Genomic DNA, 20798 nt, shown 5'->3' with positions numbered 1-20798 from the left:
TCAATCATGGGCTGCACTATTCTTCTCCTGGCGTTGATAAACCTGAAACAGAAGAAAGAAATCTGGTTACCAAACTCAGTCTGAGTGCTCTATGAACAGCTTTTGTGAGCTCTGAGGAGGACACATCAGAGTCCAGTATCTGCTGCAAGCCATCGACTTAATTGACAGGCGACTTGGCCCTTGAGCATGCAAAACCAGCTGACTGGATCGTCACTCCCTTGTCATCTCGGAGCCAACACCCAGACAACTTGCTACTAATTTTCCCAGAAGGGACAAGACTTCTCCAGGAGATGGTGTCTCCCTTCTGCTCTTGTGCTTGCTTTTGGAGCCAGGGTGCAGCTCCTAGGCTGAAAGATTTTGCCTCTCTCCCTGGACTCCCCGTCCATCCCAGGGAGATTCAGCTTCCCTTGCAGCTGGCCATAAATGAAGCCCAGGCTCTGGCACTCGGCTTTCACAAGGTATTGTTAGGTCAGCAAAGCCATCAATTAGGCTGTCTGAAGTTTTATCACCAACACAGCAGTAGTAAGTGCTGGGCCTGAAGACTTCTGGTCTTGGGGCAACTCCTGCAGCTTAAGCCTCTAAAGTTAGGGGTCACTCAGAGGTCAGTGCCAGCTGGGGGCGGCCTTTGCAGCCAAAGCAGGGACACCCAGGGCAGTGGATAAGCTAACTGCCAACCATAAACTCAGCCACCTTTCAACCCACTGGAAAGCCAGCCTCAGGTCCACATGGTTGATATTAGGACCCGGGAAACGTTTTCAAATCAGGCGGTTGCTGACTCCCAGGAATGTGAGGAGCAGCGGTTATTTTGTCTCAGAAGCCTGGATCTAATTTTGTTGAAAATCCAAAAATAAGTGCCTACTTCATGTTACTTTAATGTTTAATAATGCCCATCAAATATTCATGTACAAACAGAGTAAGACAATAAGAAATCTCCTTTATTTCTGCAAATTTAATAAAAACAAAACAATTTTCTACCATTTGCGAGTTACCCTTGTCCCCGTGCTTTTAATGATGGTATTCCCCCACACGTACGGACTTCTGGGAAAGATTCATTGGCCCTGCATGAGGCTTGGGAGGGGCCGGGGGTAGGGAGCACACAGCTAGCTGGTCCTGCAGAACTGCTTTCTATCGATAACATTTGTTGGTCAGCATCTCTCCTTTCAAATCTTAAGCATAGGGGGGGAGGGGCTTAATGATCAATGCATCCACATGGGGCCTCAGGCAGGACCTGAAAGTCCATTCTCTGAGGAATTCTTGAGGGTTGGCAGTTAGTCCCTTGGAGGAGGACAGTGAGCTTACATAGCCTCCTTTGAGTTCTCTGGGAAGAATCCAGTCCGGTTGATGAAAAACAGTCAGGAGAAAACCAAAGGAGCCCTCTCCATGTGTTGTTTGTAACACAATGAAGGAACTTCTTTAGTACTTAAGGTGTCCCAATTGCCAAAAAATGTTGCACCCCTTGACTTGTAGGGAGGGAAGTGCTGGCTACTGTAAGCACAGTTAGCTGAAAAAGGAGAGTTGAAGCTTCGTCTTTATCCCCTCTGTCCCCTGAAATGCTGCTGACCAGGTCACAAAGACTTCCTGAAGCAACCCTCCTATCGGTTAAAAGAATTTATCTGAGGCCTAGGAGGGCCGGCTTCTACTCTCTCCCTCTAAGGGTTCATAGGTTCAATTAAGACCGAGAGAAGCCAAGAGCAGGCTCCTTTTGGTCTGTCTCCACGTTTCTGGTAGAGAGGGGCAGCTCCTCCTTTTCAGTTGCTGCCAATCCTGTCCTGTGGTGGGTTGTTGTTTTGTTTTTATTTTCTCCTGTAGGTCAACCTTTTAGGAGAAACAAATTGCTTCTAAGTTTCCTCCTTTTCATTCCTTTATTATTTACATCTGGAGAGTGCTCCCTTATTTCTGCTTCTCTCTGCTGTTCCCGCAAACACTCCCACCCTCACGGAGCTGCAAGGCATCCTGGTTCTTAGTTCTCAGCAGGAGAACTTCACACTGTCTCAAACAAATAATTACCGGGAAGGTTAGAGGTTCACTCAAAGGTCATTTCTTTGGATACTCATCAGAATGTTTACACTAGTGAAAATGGGGATCCTCTCAAAAGGTTGTTCAATGGGGGTGATCCAACAATGTTGGACATTTAAAAAAAAAAGCATTCTGTGTGCTAGCAGGTCTTTATAGAAGGGCTGAACTTGGCAATGTCGCTCTGGCCTCACATTTTCAGCTAGTTTCCATGGCATGGACAGCATGTTCGCTAGCAGTTACGGCAATGGCCTTTCTTTGCTCACTGCTCCTAGGAAGGCTTGAAAGAAAGAAGCCCCTACAGGTTTTCACAGGGTGGGGAGGGTTTTCACAGAGGGTCACAGAGACTTTTACTGTCTCACGTGGGCTCCACGCAGCCTCTGTGAAGCTTTATTCTCAGTGCTTTTGGTCCCCAGTACTGTTTCATAATTCCAATGCATTCTTTCAAATCATACAGGATTTGGAAAACATATGGGCCCCTGTTTTTGCTGTTGTTGTTTTATTTTTTTCTCTCCAGAAATCTCTGAACATAAAACTCCTGCCAATTGTCAACTGCCCTAATCTCGGAATAGTTTCTTAATGCCATAGATGTTATTAAAATTAATAATTAAAAAAATTAATAATGTACTCACTTTAATAAAAATTGTGATCTTAAAAATTAAAAAGACAACTCTCTCTTTCCCTCATGCTGATGACCCATAGGGCACCACCTTTTAGAAAATATTCTCACGAATTCAAAATGGAGCCATTTAATTCAGAGATAAAAAAATCAAATGAGAAATGATTTTTTATTTCGTTAATTCCCAATATGAACGTCCATATATAGTCTTTCCCTAAATGATTTGACATAAATTCTTTCTACTTCCTCTGATTATATTTTAAGAATGACCTTTCCTTTCTGAAGATAGTCAACATTATATCAAGTTTCGATTTTACTTAAACTAAGTAAGTTGAAAAATCAACTCATCTCCAGTCATTCAAGGCCAGAGCTTCATTCATATGGAAAAATGCAACTTCCTGCTTCAAAGACAAAAGACTCATCTTTGAAAGGCTCAAAAGGTTTGTTGGATATTAAATGGGTCTCACGAAATAACATTTTGATGAGTTAAGTGTAAATGAATCAGACACATATGGATTAAGTTATCCCTGCATTTCACACGGGTTTAAAAAATAAGGGGAAAAGAGGGTCTTGGCAAAAAAGATTTTGGACTTTGCCAAACCCAAAACATTTGAAAAATTGCTGAAGACATCCAAGTAACCAAAATGCAGCAAGCTGCACCCAACTTTAATGAAAACCCCCACGAGTTATTTCCAACCCAAAGACTGTTAGGTTTTTCATCTGTATCTGATATTTAAGAAGAAAGAAGGAAAGGAAGAAAGAAAAAAGAAAGAAAGAGAGAAAAGGAGGAAGAAAGAAAGAAAAGGAGAAAGAAAGAGACAACAAGAAACACAACTCACCAAGTTTTAGTCACCCTGGCATGGTTTTGAAGTTGCAGACATACAATATACTTCTTTATTAGTACAATTTAACCCTGGTATAAAGTCTCCTTAGATATTCAACAGCTTTTTAAAACTGAATTTTGTACAACTTATGTGGAAAATGTGTTAATAAATCTAGTGCCTTCTCCAGATTTCCCTTAGAAAAAAATTTCATTAGCCTCATTGTGACTTTTTTTAAGGACTACAGATAATTGAATTAGTGACTCCCTAGGGGGTGAGTACCCCAAACTACACTAGTTCTATTGATTTGTATTGAGCATGAAGTTAGTGCCCAGGCTCACACAAAAGCTTCGAAGAGAATCTCCTGAGACTATTTGCATCTCTAAATTTTACTTAACTAGAAAATGCATTAGTATGCGTAATCCTTCAAACTTATATACCGAGACTCTTAGCTTAAAATAACTTAATTATAGAAATAAATTCAGTGACTTTCCAAGAATCAGGAGGCTTTTCTAAGTCACTTAGAAATAACAACAACGGTAAACAGACCCTTAGTAGAGTCAAAGGGATGAACTCCAGACAGCGAAAGTCACAGAAGCCCACCTGATTCTTGCTGGAGAGACCTTCTAGACACCACCAGCCACCTCAAGAAAACCCAACAATTTGAGCTTTGCATGTTCCCCCCACCAACCCCCGCCCCCTGAAATCTGACCACTGCATTCTCTTTTAAAGAGTTTCACTCCAAAGCGAAGCTCAGGCTGATGGGAGTAGACTCAGGTGTCATTCTGGATTGGAAGGTGATTCCCCCACCCCTTTTAAATGGCTGCTAAATCCCTTCTTTCTGGTTCACTAACTTCTTGCCACACCTGGTAACCCACTCCTCCGGGCAGGAGCATTCCTTTGTTGGAGAGCACAGGCCTCTCTCCCTGCGCCCACCCGCTTGGAAAGCAGCCAGCCCCAAACACTCTCAGGGTAGTGGGATTTGAAGCCTTCCCTTGGATTGGTGTTGTCAAAGAAGAGGCTTGAACTGTTGACAAGGGATCAGATCAATTTGGAAAAGGTGTGATGGGGAGCTTGGTGACAGGGGCCCAGTGAAAACACACAAAAAGGCTCTACTTTGACTGGCTGCAGGGATTGCCTACCAGCGTGCTCCTGCTTGGGATTTCAGTGGCGTTTCAACCTTGGAAAATCATTCAGTTAGGTTTTTTTCTTAATATGAAAAAATAAACAAACAAAACAAGTTTTATTCTGTGTTCTGGTTTCAGGTTGAACGAGTGAGTTAGACGGGTTTAATGCTTTTGAACAAGGACTTGGACTTGAGAATGACTGAATCCCACTGTACATCCAAGGTGTTCAGACATGGAATCTTTGCCCAAAGACAACTTTGAGCAAAGTGAGGTAAATGAATGAGATTCATACACGACTTGAGGACACATTCACAGATCATAACTAATGTCCTTGCACTCCGGTGTAATTATAGTTGGATAGAATATTAGATTTGCCCACACCTGTAAAAACATGGGAAATAAATACTCATACCCTTACAATATGAAAACATGATCTTAGCGCGGAAGTATGAAGATGCTGGAGCCTTATGAATTTGCCTGGAGTGGAGAGACTGCTCCTGCTGACACGCGAAAGGCCCAGGGCAAAGTTATCAAGTGGCTGACAGTTCATTTCCCTAAATGTCTGCTGTGGGTTTCCAGCTGCTTTATCTAATGCTCCCCTGAAGTCGCAAACACCCATACAGCGTATTCACTAAAACACTCAACTTTGGTCACAGTCCTCTTAAGCACTGTCCCACAGTTTAGACCCTCTCCTCAAAGAAAGACAACAAGCCAAGGGCCTGTGTGCCTTCTCACTTCCCCACCTCCCTTCCCTTTCTATCTATCAGCTGGGGGAGGGTTGGGTGAGCCTGGGATGTTTCCAGGACTGACAGCCATAGTGTATGTGTGTGAGGTTTTTTGAGAACTGCCTAATATATAGTAAGGGCTCATAATGCTAATGTCATAACACAGCTAATCAAGATTCCTAAAAAGTTCTGTTCCCTTACAATTGATCATTAAGAATAGAGCTAGGCGGTGGTGGCACACACCTTTAACCCCAGCACTCAGAAAGTAGAGATGGTCGGATCTCTGAGAGTTTGAGGCCAGTCTATCTACAGCGCAAGTTCCAGGAAAGTCTCCAAAGCTACAGAGAAACCCCACCTTGAAAAACAGAACAAAACAAAATAAACCAACAAAACAAACAAAAACCAAAAAAACCCAAAAAACCAAAAAACCCAAATGCCCCTCAACCGAAGAATGGATAAGGAAGATGTGGTACATTTACACAATGGAGTACTACACAGCAGAAAAAAATGACGAGATCTTGAAATTTTCAGGCAAATGGATGGAGCTAGAAAACATCATTTTGAGTGAGGTAACCCAGATCCAGAAAGACAATTATCACATGTACTCACTCATAAGTGGTTTTTAAACATAAAGAAAAAAAAACCAGTCTACAATTCGCAATCCCAGAGAACCCAGACAACAATGAGGACCCTAACAGAGACATGCATGGATCTATTTATTTTACATGGGAAGTAGAAAAAGACAAGATCTCCTGAGTAAATTGGGAGCATGGGGACCATGAGAGAGGGTTGAAAGAGTGAAGAGAGGAAGGGAGGGGAGCAGAGAAAAATGTATAGCTCAATAAAAACCAATACCCCCCCCCCAAAAAAAGAGGAAAAAACCGGAAAAACATAGATGGGTGACTATTAAAAATATCCATACTGGACCGATAACAGGATGACAATGTCATTTGTAACATGTGCCATGTGGTAGGGTCTTTCTAGAGACCAAACTTTCATGTAAACACGCAACTTTGTGTGTGTGTGTATGTGGTGGTGTATTTGTGTGTGTGTATGTGTGTGTATATTTGTGTGTTGTGTGTGTGTGTTTGTGTTCATTTGTATGTACATGTGCACATATGTGTGTTGGTGTCTCTGTGTGTCTGTGTGTGATTTTAGACAACAGTGAAGCATCTGTCTGCAGGTGTGGTTGCAGAGCGGGCTCATCTTCGAGCAAATCCCCTTAGTGACTTTCTAGCTCCTCCCCACTCTTGACTTTCCTGGACCAGCAGCTTCCAGGCCACCTCCAGAGTGTTAGCGGTTCAGAAGCACCACAGCGCCCCATCCAGCACTACTGTTCCCAGATCTGCATTTGAGAAGTTCTCTGTGACCTCTGCACATTTAAGTTGTCGAGGCCTTGCAGTAAGAGCCATCAGAAGACATCTTAGTGCTCTGCCTAAGAACAGAAAGTTGCAAAGTTCAAGTTTTAATTGTGACTCTCGTGGCCGCAAACATTGCCTCCACTAGCCTCTTTAAGTACCGCAAATCTAAAGAGTCTTTTAATCACTTGCCTTGGGTAACAAACAATGTATAATAATTTGATTCCTTTTACTCCATCTGCGTCTCTTAAAGTAAAAGCTGGGACAATGAAATGTCTGTGTGGAAATTGTCAACAGAGGGTCTTTCAGGACAGAGAGAACAGCCAGCACACTCCTGTTTCACCTTTCCATCTACCTCTATCCTTTCTGAATTTCAATAATACATATGGTTCTTCTCTATTAGAAAAAAGATTGTTCAAGGTGATGGATAAATTGGGCATCATATCTAATGAGATTTATATGGACAACTGTAGTTTTTTATTTAATAAAAGTATCTGAAGAATTTCCCTTTACACTGGGAATTATCTTTTATTTCGTTCTGAATGCTCAGCACCGTTCCATCGGCACATTCACACCCAGCGGCGCGTCACAAAGCATCTGAGCAGGTCCCGACCGCTGAAGCCCTGATACTCCTACTGAATGCTGTTGGGTTACTCACGTGTGGCTATTTATCATGTATTCTAAAGACGATCTTTCAGAGCTACTTGAAAGCAAGGGAGGAGAAAACACTCGAACTTGCTTAGCTATTCATATCTAGAATCTACCCTCTTAAAGATAAAACGCTAAGTCAATAGACATAAGCTATAGCATATTACCTCATCCCGTCCATGATTTATTGCAGATGGAAATCAACGAGAAACTGAATTACTTCGAACGTTTTACTACTGACATTAAAACTCCAGATTTGAATACCTACACACCTAAGGATGGTTCTGAAAACCACTTTCGTCAGACACGGAACATTGATCTATAACTTCATTCAACTCCACCAGCCCTACACAGAAATGATGATCGTTTTCAAAATGACCAGTTCCCAGCTTCCGGCCACCTCAGCCATCTAGCTGATTGGGCTTTGAAACCTCTGCCATCTCCCCTGGTGATCAGTTACCCCATTCACAGCCACGTCCTATTATGTTCCAAACCTGCACTAATTTCCACAAAGACCTGAACCCAACACATCTTCTAGTTTTAAAAATAATTTTGGCCTTCATGATCCCCTTTGATTGCGCGTCATCTCAGATCCTTCTCCTCCATGGAAGTCACCTAAGAATTAACTGCTCCAAAAATGCACCACGCTGTTTAGCAATTATGTATCCGAGCTGTAGGACGAGGTCAAGGTGCACTCACGCGTCCTGTGCTCCGGAGAGGTCTCTGATTAGCTTGTCATCTGCTCGGAAGAAGATGTAGGCTGATTCTCTCATACAGTGGAGCGGGCCAGCTGTTAGCTGCCTGTCAAGCCCTCAAGTGGACAAGAAGTCCAGGAGCAAAAATGTCATTCCTTTGATCTGGCAAGGAGCAGCTGCTGATTTATAGAGTGGGACTTTGTTCTTCCGTTCTATTTTACTTTCTTTCCTAAGGCAGAACCACAAAATCCAGGAGAAAAAAAAAGTGCCGTTCCCAGCAACATCAACAAGCCCTGACAACTACAACCGGGTTTTCTTGGCCCTAACAAAGCTCTCAGGCATCTCCTTTGACGCTCACCTTTTCCCTCCCCTTCCCCCCACCTTCACCATTTTTTTTTTTTTTTTTTGCAAGCGGTAGTTATTGTTTAATTCAGCTTCTGTAAATGGAATGGACTGTGGCCAGCAAGCCTGGGGCATAAACACACCTGTATGAAAGAAGCCTTATTGTAGCAACCCTCTACAAGCAAGCTCACATGAACCACATGTTCCTGGGTTCAGAAAGAAGGCTCCGTTTTTTCCTGACAGCAAATTTTACCCTAACTGAGCTTCAATTTTTGATGTCACCAACCTATGATGACCACATCTGAACCTTTCCTTCTGCAACGGCATTATACTCTTTTAATCAAAGGGGTAAAAAAAAAAAGACTTGTTTTTTTCCCCCATCTGAGAGCAAGAGATCCATCAAAAATGCTTATCCACTGTCTATAATATCAATCATCGAAAGCTGATTTAATGTCCAGAAAGGCTTTAGCAAATGCAATATCCAAGATGCCATAATGGTGATTTCATTACTACTGATTTATAATGACATGCGTTTCCTTGAGTACCCTATAAGGGAAAAAAAAAATCAACAACAAAATCTACATAAGTCATGTGCATTTTCTTGCTGAGAACTGAACTGGTTGCAAATGTCTGATTTTGTTTTCCACAGTAATCCCGCCCAGCCGGAAGTGCCCATCAGCGGAGTGGACTAGCAGCTGAGCGGAACACAGACTAGCAGCATGGAGAAGTCCTCATGACTGTCAGCTGTGCATTGTGAGAAACAAGCAGCCCTTTGGGCACCCACATGTGTGTGTGCACGTGGGTGCGTGCACACTGCACCTGTACATGTGTCTGGGAATACACACACCGCGCCTGTACATGTGCCCGGCAATGAACTTTGCCAGGGACAAATTCATTAACACCTCCATAGATTTTTCTGTGCTGCTCCAGAGGAAGGTGAAAAAAAAAGGTACAGAGAGAGATTTATTTATTTATTTATTTTTTTATTATTTTTTTTTTTTGGTTTTTCGAGACAGGGTTTCTCTGTGGTTTTGGAGCCTATCCTGGAACTAGCTCTTGTAGACCAGGCTGGTCTCGAACTCACAGAGATCCGTCTGCCTCTGCCTCCCGAGTGCTGGGATTAAAGGCGTGCGCCACCACCGCCCGGCGAGAGATTTATTTTTGTTAATTCTCGGCTATATATACCTGTTCCTTTAAAGGTACAAGGGGCTGTTACTAACGTGGAGAGGAGAAGGCGGTGATTCACTTTCAGTAGGACCCTGTTCCAGAGCCCTTCCTCCCCCTCCTGTCTTGTGTTCAGAGGGAGTGGGGATTTATTTAGCTTGATTTCTGACTTTATCCTTTGACCAATCGAAACGAACCGAGCACTAGCTTTCTCCTCCATGAGATTCCTGTTGGGCAGCTGAGTGGGTCGTGTCCCAGTCACTGGCTCTGTGGCTGGGGAGCTGAAAACCCGCCTAGCACTGTACCTGCTCGTCTTTTTCAACCCTGAAACAATTAGTGGGAATAATTTCAAGGGTCATAAAAATCTGTACATGTGTCACTATCGATAAGGCGTCCGCAGTCTGCCGTTATCCCAAACCAAATTTAATGACATATGGACGATGTATGTGAATATAGGTAAACTCTTGAAAATGCAAACCACGCCTTTCGAGATTTCTATTCTTCATATACACGTAAACAAACTGAAAAAAGTCACCATTTTGAGAGCACACACAAGTTAATATAAATAACAGTGTATACCCAGTCGATTAGTGCAACGGAGTCTACTAAAGACATGAAGAGAGGTCGGTCGCCAGGCATGGCAGTGCACAGATACCTGTAGTGCAAGCACTGGACAGGCAGAAGCAGGAGGACAGCCAATTTCAAACCAGCCTGGGCTACATACTGAGCTCAAGGCTAGCAAGGGGCAGCAGAGCAAGGCAACAACTAAGATCTGGGGGGGCGGGATAGAACACTTGCAGAGGAGCTGGAGAGATGGCTCAGCAGTTAAGGACATTGCCTGCTCTTCCAGAGGATCCAGGTTCAATTCCCAGGACCCACATGGCAGCTCACACTGTCTGTAACTCCAAGATCTGACATCTTCACACAGATATATGTGCATGCAGAACACCAATGCACATAAAGCAAAAATAAATATTTAAAAATACAAAAAGAACGCCGGGCGGTGGTGGCGCACGCCTTTAATCCCAGCACTCAGGAGGCAGAGGTAGGCGGATCTCTGTGAGTTCGAGACCAGCCTGGTCTACAAGAGCTAGTTCCAGGACAGGCTCCAAAACCACAGAGAAACCCTGTCTCGAAAAACCAAAAAAAAAAAAAAAAAAAAAAAAAAAAAAAAAAAAACAAAAACACAAAAAACAAAAAGAACACTGTGAGTGCTTACTGAGCATGGGCAAGGTCTAGTTCTCCAGCACCAGAAGAACAGAGGCTAAGCAAACTCTTGGAAGAGAAGAGTCGAACTAGTTTGAAAGAACATTTAAAACCAAAATCAAAAACAAATGGAAGGGACAAGAATAAAAAGCTGCCTGAAGGAAGGTGTCCACTCCACCAGGACTGCCCTGGTTTGAGAGGAGGGAAGGATAACCGACGTGAGACTGGCTGACAGTTTCTTCTGGTTTCTGGGGGAACCTGGTGACATTTTACAAGCAAGCAGTATGGGGTTCTTCAGAGCTAACCGGAAACCCTGAAGTTCTTGAGTGGAGAAGTGAGACAATGGACCACATGAGGAAGACCTTTTCCGACGGCCAGGTAGAGGATGAACTGAACGGGATTGATGAGAACGGAGCAGTTGAGAGGGCTCAACACACTTGGGCAGTGCAGGGAGGAAGGGGCAATGAAGTGAACTCCAATAAGGTTCTGGTGATGAAACTTTTAGAATGACTTCCGCGTTGGGCTTTGCTGGGCGGAGGGTTATGTCAAAGGCACTAGGATGGCGCTCTAAGCTGAGAAGTTAGGGGACACTCAAGGACAAAGAAAGCGTGAACTCTGAAAACAAGCGACTGCTTCAAAATGGCCTCTCCTCTTCATATTTATTAAACGAGGACTAGTCTAGATCTCAACCAGTAGTAAACTTAAAAAAAAAAAACAAAAACAAAAACCCAACAACTGTTTGGCTACCTCTGAAAACACTACTTTTCATGCACCTCCGGCTTTGACAAAGTCCTCCATCTGATCCCCTTGGCCTGGCAACTGTAACTAAAAGCCTACGGACAATGGCCTTATTTCTAGGTGGTCTAGCTTGCTCATTTTGAGTTCTGAGATGATCTGTGTGAACAGATTTAGAAGCTGACGACAATCACATGCGTATCAGTCACACTGTGCCTTAAACTTAGCAAGAGTGATTCTAGTGATGGCATTCATCGGAGGTTTTAAATGAAGTGTATACACACACACACACACACACACACACACGAGTGCACACATACACTGTATTTTTAAGCAACTGCATAAGATAATCAAGGGCAGGTTTTCTCTAGGTGGTGACAAGTAATTTAGAAGAGAATTGATGGGACCGAGTGTTACATTTAAAAGGGACTCCATTAAGGGTGATGGTGTCCAAATTGTGTCCTTCTCACAAACCATATTTTTCTTTTTAAATGGGCTTTTAAGGTGAAAGACACAGCACTTCAGCAGACTCTAGGTGTGGAGACAAAGGGTTCACAAGTCTCTATTCTTCAACCTGGGCCAAATCGCCCCGGGACCTGTGCTCTAAAGCCCTGGGGGGAGGGTGCTATGCATGTGAATGCCACCACCAGAGTTTTCCTTGGCTTCAGGGGATCCTTTTTCTAGAGCAGCAGGGGATGTTTCAGAAGACCAGACCCGCCTGCCAGAAGCCTTTGGAGGGACCAGGCTCTCAGCCCCCTTTCCTTTCTCCTGCTGGCTTAAAAGAGAAAGAATTTTGCAGCGGACACATTCGAAAGGTGGCAACATTCTTGGGGCCCTTTATCAATCCACTTCTTTCTTTAAGCCCGTGGCTCGGTCTCTTGTTTGGGAGGCTGAGATTTTAGCACTTTTAAAGGGAACCATAAGTGAGAAATCTCCCAGGTGTTAAACTTTAGAGTGGCTTCAACCCAAAATGGGGGCGGGGAGGGGGGGGAGTAACGACAAGAGTAAAACACAGAAAGTCAAGTGCTATTATGGAAAAGAGCCATCAAATAAAGCATCGTAAATATGCATACAAGTAACATTCCTCCTGTTTAAACCGGTGCTATTTAACCACTTTATACTTCCATTCAAGTTGTCAATAGGGGCTAAAATCAGAAATTTAAAACAAAAAAATTTTACTAGTTACTTTCAACAAACTCCATACAACCAAGAATGATATTTAAAATATTACAAAACATAATTTTATCATGAAGCAAAAATTCTATTCACAGACACATGCCTTAATGTCCTCATATACATGATGTGCAAACATCAAAGGTTAGTTTCTAAGTAAAATTTCCGGGTTGCCTTTTCTTAAGAAGAAATGAAACATCTTTTGCTTGGATTAACACCCAGGTAGCCTCCTGGGTCTTGGACAGAGATGTTACAGAAAGCGTTTCCAATGTGATGGTATTATTGCCCACAAATTTTTTAGCATCATTCCGTAATCATAAAAGACATAAAATATATCTTTATAAACCACAAGAGACCTAGCAAACCAGAGGTTATGCTGTGGCTGCTTTACTCCTTAAATATTTTAGCTTTAAATGGTTAGTTAGTGGATCTGCTCCCCAACTGCCATTTACAGAGAAATGGAGACATCAACCTCTGATTCTAAAGTTCCATCCAGAGCTTTAGGTGCAAACTAGATGTACGACGGTTTGAGAGGATTTTTAGAGTCTATCCAGGCTCCACATCTCTTAGTAAAATTCCCAGTGCGGTTTAATGTGATTTTCACAGATGAAAACACTGGTGTTTGAATGGTCTCCGTCTTCATGGAGGTAGCTGTAACACCACTGCTTATTAACAGCGAAATGATTTAGTGCCGCAGTGGTTTGAAATGTCACAGATTTTTTAATCATGTGATATACAAATAGTCCAAGATTAATTCAGAAGTTTAAAGTTAATATGCTAAGTAGCGAGGGTCATACTATTCCTTCCATCTGGGAATGGTCTTCCTTCTGGAGCCTTCTGGTCCAGGCATCACTGGGAATTCTTGCCAGAGAACACCTCTTTGGGGTAACTTTGGTGCATAATCTGATTAAGAAATATTTCCTGGGACTAGGAATTGGTTCCTTTGCCTGCCACAGTGCAAGCCCAAGACTGAAGTTTGGATTTTCAGAATCCAAGTCAGGTGAGGCTATGTTCCGCTATCTGTCCAGTGCTGAAAGCAGAAACAGAAGGATCCCAGGGATTTGCTGACTACCTAGTATAGGCTCAGTAACAAAACATTAAGGTAGGCAGCAACAGAGGATTCACAACCTCTGGCCTCTGTATACAAGTGCACATACATAGATACAAATGCAAACACTTGTGTGCATGTGCGCACGCACACACACACCCCCTCGGTCATTAGCAAGCAGGCTCCCTGAAGAATTTGTTCAGTGCAATGACCACAGTTGACCTGTCTGGTTTTCATCTAGTTGATCTTACAGAGAGCATATTTTAGTTCTTTGCTATCGACACTGTCTCGACTATTCCCAATAAAATGTTTGGCGAATCAACAACTAAATGAGCAAATGGAAATACGGTTTCTTCCCTAGGAAATAATTTAGAATTGACAATAGAAGAACCATTAGGGAATCTCTTGTCATTTTTTTTTTTTCCGCAAGTGGCATAGCTCAATTTCTGAAGAACGATGTGCCCTAGAGCAGGGCAGAGCTAAGATGAGACATAATTCCGGCTTCCTAGTTCTGCTCTAATGAATGTCACTTAACTCAGTACAAGGTGTGACTCTACCTGGACAGCAGACAGACAGGGAAAGACTTCTCTGGCAGAAATAGAGTCTCTTGCTCTGCCAGGTTCAGTGTGTGCGTGCATGCGTGTGTGCGTGTGTGCATGTGTGTGTGTGTGTGTGATATGCATAGCATGAGACAGAACTAGAGTGGGATAGCACCATTGTGCTGGACTGCAGTGGGGAGGACGGATTAAATACTGGGGTTCAGAAGGTTCTGTGAGTGTATATTCTGGGGTGAGGGGCAGGAAACAGGAATGGGGGAAGCAGGAAGAAAGGAAGATTTGAGATGGAGAAAAGAAAGTAAATCTATTTTTCCCCTGATTATATCCTTTTAAGGATTTCCCCCGATTTATGTTTGGAGGAACACTGGTGTCTGTGATTGTCTCTCAAAAACGAAGAGTCCCAGATCAAATCCTATGGGATAATGGACACTAAGGTAACAAGAGGTAGGGATGTTTTGTTTCTGCTGTGAGTTACATCATGGCTCTTCGCAGTTGATAAACACTTTCTAAAAGGGGATGAGAGTTACCAATCAATTCATAACAGGCTCCTGGGATTTTCAGGGGTGCTAGGGTTCCAAGCTCTTGAAATAAACCACGGTATTTTAATATCCAGTGGAAACTGCACTTCAAAGCCATTCATCAACCTGAAAGTAGGATTTGCACCTTCCCTGAGTCAGACTCCTATGCTCGGGCACTGGCCGGCCTTGGGTTCTATACCCACCCCTTCTTTAACTCCTCCCAGTGAGAGTACAAACCCTGGGGAGAGCCCCAGCAGACCCCAGGAACACACTGACTGAACAGGCTCCTTAGAATTTCCCAGGGTAATTTGAAGATGAGGGAATGACTTTAGTCGAGGATATTTTCTCTATGTTTTCATTTCTGACTCACTTAACAATTTTAAGTTATCATTAGATATTTTGCTATGCCTACATTTTTATTCCACAATAACTATTAGAAACCAGTCAACCAATCAACCAATCAATGCTTAAGTATAAGATACACAGTATAGGGCTGGTGAGATGGGTGGGAGGGTAAGCCTAAGGCTTGCCACCAAGCCCGATAACCTGAGGTCTATCCTCGGATCCCACGCGGTAAACAGAGAGCATTAATTTTCACGTTATTTCTGACTTCACAATGCACCTCCCCTCATGCAAAATAAAGAACTATAAAATGTTAAAATATTTTTAAAAGATACACTATGTATTCTATACAATACATATAATATTATTATATAAAATAGATACACTATATATACTTATGTATTTATATATGCATATAGACACACATATATATTCCTTCTGCAATACTGCCTGCAATTTTATTATTCAGATTTGTAAAGGGTTGTGGCCAGCTGACGCTACTATATTTTGCCTTGGGCCATTCACTTGTGAGTCAGCTAGGACAAGGCAGGAAGCATGGTGGAGGATGTTACAGGGGAAGGAGAAAAGAGAAGGTCAGAGAGATGGGGAGTTTGGATAATGTACTTCAATGTACACCCAAGTCTTCCCCACCACCCTCCAATCAATTCCACTTTCTTGTTTACAGATCCTCCATGTACAAAATTAGCTTTTACTTATAGCAGTGTTAAACACCACCTGCCTGCCCTCTGAACCCCGATATTCTGGGATGAGGTCAATGTGGCGAAGGGCCCCGGCTCTATAGGCAATCCTGTCATTCAGGCTAACAGCAGTGATTCACTCACAGGAGGCAAAAATGACTCAATTGTTGGGCTTATTGACTCCAGGGAGCACGGTTACTCTATCATTACTGTGGAGTGCAAACACCCTGAGCTCTGTTTTGGTCCACTTAAAATTACTATTTGCTGTGAAGGATTGGCAAAGCAATTCTTAAAATGATGGGGGTGAAAGTCAGGCAAGCGCCATTACGGGCTTTTCCTTCCGTTTAAGCAGAAGTAAGCATTCTAAGAGTCTCCAAGCCTGACCCACTTGTTTAACCTTTTATTCGCTTTGCTGTATTAACATATATTAACTGGATATAGAAGCCCTAGGAGGGATAAAAACCTCATGACCAAATTATGGTTCCATTTTCATGGGTAACCTCTCCTTGGGTAGAAATTAAACCCCAATATAAATACATTTTTAGGTCTACACAAAATTGAGGAGGAATGCCAAAAAAAAAAAAAAAAAAAAAAAAAAAAAAAAAAAAAAACCAGATGCCACGGAACAGTCGTGCAAAGACCACAGCAAGTATGGCGTGGTCGGAGAAATTGCACACGAGAGGACCTATTGGAAAAACCAAATAAATTTAATTAAATAAGATACAAGATGATTTTCCCGTGTCTTATCTACTCCCCTTGGTTAATATCCATGACATACTGATGCTGTATAATTGCTCCTCTGGCATGCTGCAGCTCAGAGCCGTAATGAGCTGCCTCCGCACAAAGGCAGCGAGAGCGCTTTCCCTACAGAGTTATCTTCTCAATTATTTATACTTGCTACACTTCCACATAATGGCAGTTTTAAAATCAAACAAACAAAGCAAAGCGTACAATAAAGGAAGGGGACAAGAAGGAGCAGGGACCTTTTTCCTTCCTTTCTTGAACACCAGAAGGGACGGGCGAGCCAACTGAATTTGGATCCCAGGAAAGTCTCAGGGGTCCAGCAAGCAGATGACATCAAAGCGTTCCGACTGCCACCTTGGCGAGGCTTGAGCAGCTCTGCATACCTGTGTGGTTTTTAATCTGTCATATGGAAACATGGAGGAATGCCAACTTTATTCCTCCCCTTCCTAAGTTTGTGAAAATTCCTGCTCAGAAGACTTGCCCCTTACCTGCCCCTCTCCCCATTCCAGGAAAAGAAAAGGTGCTATAATTGTCAAAATGATGACACTATGGACAGAAAATGGATTTAGTTGCAGTCATCAGGATTTAGTTATACCTCCTCAGGCAGTGGAGGAGGTCAGCCTTTCTCATGCCAGTTGTGTGTCTACTGTCCACACTGGGCCTTTGGCCTCCCACTGTAAAACCTACAGACAGGAGAAAGCCAGGCTGAATCATAGCCAGGCCCCATATACATGGGAGAAATTACATTAAGAGAACAGTTAAGAGTAAACTGTAATCTGTAATGTTATGTCTTTCACTCCCTGCATGCCTGTTTGTGGCGTACAGAGGTCAACATCCAGGATCTTCCTTAATCACTTCTCTACCTCATTTCTTGAGACAAGCTCTTTTGTCTTTTTTAAATTTCATTTGCTATGATGATGATGTATGAGTGTATGTGGGCTGTGTGTGTGTGGTGTGTGTGTGTGTGTACACTTGTGGAGGTCAAAGGACAATTTTTGGTAGTTGGTTGGGTCTGGGGATCAAACTCAGGTCTTTTCTCAGCTGTAGCATCTCAGGTGCCCTGAGACAGAGTTTGTCACTGACCCAGGAACTCAACAATCTGGCTAGACCTAGTGGCTAGGGGGCCCCGGGATTCTCCTGTCTCTACTTTCCCAGCACCTGATTCTGGTGAACCAGTTTTTGGTTTATTATTATTATTATTTGGCAAGAACTTTCCTGAGGGCACCATATCCCCAGCCCGCTAATGTTGCCATGCTGATTAGTTTTGGACTTTAGAATGAGCTGTTTACTGTATTTGGGAAGCCTACTGGGTTTCTAGCAAGTTCTCAGTACAGATGTCCACTCCCTGGCATCTGGTGTGACTTCCCAAGTTAACCCAGAGATGTGGCTGAGAAGAAGCTTGTATTCCACTTAATTAATTACCTTATTCTTATTTTGACACTTATTTTATTTTTGTGTATGTGCACATGGTATATGTGATCGTGTGTATGTAGATGTGTGCGCTTGCACAGATGTGTGCACCCGTGCTTGTGAACTCATGGAGGCCAGAGCGGGCAGCATGGGTCTTCCTCTGTCACTGTTGGCCTGGTAATTTCAAGGTAGGGGCTCTTTCTGCATCTTAAGCTTGGGCTTCTTGACTCGTCAGGCAGCCAGGAAGCCCTAGCGATCCTTCTACGTCCACCCTACACAGCTCTGGAGCTGTAGATGTACAAGAGATCAAGCTAGACTCTGAGAAGAAGCTATTTTAAAAAGGTAAGAGTAAACTCAACCAGATGCATAGTTGGATCTACATGAAATCAGCATCTAGTTTAATGTTCTCTGGTAAATTATTATTAAAGTTCTGGCTTTAGGAAACAGTTAATACTGTCTTCTGAAACAGTCACCCTACCAGCTGACAGTCACAGACACACTTGTGACTGAAGGTATCATTAGCAAAGCCAGTGAATACAGATGTTGTGCCGTCTACTAGCTATTTCCAGATATGTGTGTGTGTGTGTGTGTGATGTGTGCACATGAGCGTGTGCACCATGTGTGTCAGTGTCTTCTTCCATTGCTCTCCACCCTATCCTTTAAGACAGGCTGTCATGCTCATCGAAGTTCACCATTTTGGCTAGGCTGGGCTAGGCTAGGAGCCCCTAGGGTCTGCCTGCTCCACTCTCCAACACTGGGGTTCAATTGATGGGGGAGAGTCTTCTGTTTTGTATTAATTTCATTGGTTAAATAAAGAAACTGCCTTGGCCCTTTAATAGGACAGAAAATTAGGTAGGTGGAGTAGACTGAACAGAATGCTGGGAGAAAGAAGCTGAGTCAGGCAGTCGCCATGATTCTCCCACTCCAGACAGATGCAGGTTAAGATCTTTCCTGGTAAGCCAACTTGTGGTGTTACACAGATCATTAGAAATGGGTTAGATCAATATGTAAGAGCTAGCCAATAAGAGGCTGGAACTAATGGGCCAGGCAGTGTTCAAAAGAAAACAGTTTCCGTGTAATTATTTTGGGGCATAAGCTAGCCATGCAGGCGGCCGGGTGCCGGGACGCAGCCCCGCCGCTCTTATTACTACATTGGATGGAGGAAGAGTCATGCCCACTTTCTAATATGGGTGTCAGGTATTCAAGCTTAGTCCTTATACTTGCACAGCAATGCTCTTACCCACCGAGCCACCTCCACAGCCCTTCAAAATACTGTTAAGACAACAGTGTCCTTAACAAAAGTAGCATTTCTAAAAGATTAGCTAAGACAAGCATGATTTAAAACCCCTCCAAGCATGCTCCGTGTGCTCACACACGTATATATTGAATGGACATACAGACTCATTAGTAGACTGTATGATTTTTAAGTCTTTCTTGATTTGACAAACTTAGGGAAAATCAACGTCTTGGAAGATCCTCGCCACCCCTCACCAAGTACAGACAGAGGTGCTGTTGTGAGAGGAATCAGCATGGAGAAGGGAAACCACAATGATCCACGACCCAGCTAGGTCACTGGGGGCCGCCATCTTGTCCTGCTTTGTCGAGCTATCAGTCTGGCCACTTACTGCCACTACGAGCTTGTCTCAGCTACAGAGTACTAGGGTTGGGCCACACTGTGTTCGCTGCTTTCTGTCAGAGTGACTGATTGGCAGTATGGTGAGATCTGATGGATGGCAATCTTGCAGTTATGGACTCAGTTTTGTTACCAGTTTGAAAGTTGGTGACTCCTTGTGGTTACGTGTCTAGTGGAACAGGCCTGCTAATTCCACTTACCCAGGAAACTGTGGTAGAACTATCGAAAGTTCAAGGCTATCCTGGGGAACTTAGTACAACTGTCTCAGAATAAATAGTAAAAAGAAAGCTCGCGCTGGGCATGGTGCTGCCTTCTTGGAATCCCAGTATCGGGAAGCAGAAGTAGGGGAATAAGGAATTAAACACCAGTAGCTATATAAGCAGTTTGAGGTCAGCCTGGATTACATGAGACCTTATTTCAAAACAAACCAACCCATGAAAAACAAACTAATCAAAACAGCAACAATAACAACTAAAGTGGGCTGGGGGTATAGTTCAGAGGTAGGGGGCTTGCCTAGGATGTATAAGGACCAGGTTCAAACCCTAGTTACCCTGCCTTTCAAAGTCTGTCCGCAATGTTTCTGACATTTTGACCTTTAACACAGAGAACGATCTTCCTGTGTTAGTGTGTAGATGTGAACTGGGTGACAGGTGACGGCAAAGGGACACAGCTGATGAGACCCACAACCCGCCACAGCCTCGTCCCCGGCGGTCAGAGGACTCAAAGCAAAGCCTGTTGGAGCAGATAGACAACCGAGCGAACAAAAACCTTCAGCAAGCATATTCTGTGGCGTGTATAATATACTGACTAATGAGTAGTTAAATATTGGGTGTGGAGGAAGACCGGGTTCCTTTGTAGTCTTAAACATTTTAGAAAGGTTCAGAAGAGAGGTCTCGGATTCTGGGACTAGATACTGGTGTATTTTAAAGGCAGTGAACCCCAGTTTAAAAACTGGCAAACTATGGTTTTGAGGTAACTTGCTTGCGAGGCGCTTGAAGGGCAGAACTTAAGCTGGGTATGGTGGGACATGCCTGTAGTCCCAGTACTTGGGAGGCAGAGGTAGGATATGAGATTCCCGGCCAGCCTTGGCTTCACAGCAAACTTCAGGTCAGCGTGGACTACATTGTTAATTCCAGGCCAGCCTGACTCAAAACAACAAAAATCAGAAATAGACACTGCAAAACAAAAGAGGGAAACCCAAGACAGGAGTAGACAGAGTCAG

The 20798-nt window shown here is 43.3% G+C and overlaps 1 protein-coding gene across 1 annotated transcript in view; it reads right to left on the bottom strand.

Annotated features, from left to right (window-relative positions):
• The window catches only part of Meis2 (Meis homeobox 2), a 208230-nt gene that overhangs the window by 4459 nt on the left and 182973 nt on the right, over positions 1-20798 (bottom strand). Inside the window, 1 exon segment of the mRNA XM_057780829.1 lies at positions 1-42. This exon segment is cut by the window's left edge and continues 17 nt beyond it. Coding sequence (XP_057636812.1) covers positions 1-42 — 42 coding nt within the window.

Source organism: Chionomys nivalis, chromosome 9 (genome assembly GCF_950005125.1).
Source record: "Chionomys nivalis chromosome 9, mChiNiv1.1, whole genome shotgun sequence".
NCBI lineage: Eukaryota > Metazoa > Chordata > Mammalia > Rodentia > Cricetidae > Chionomys > Chionomys nivalis.
This window is presented reverse-complemented; position numbering and strand designations above follow the sequence as displayed.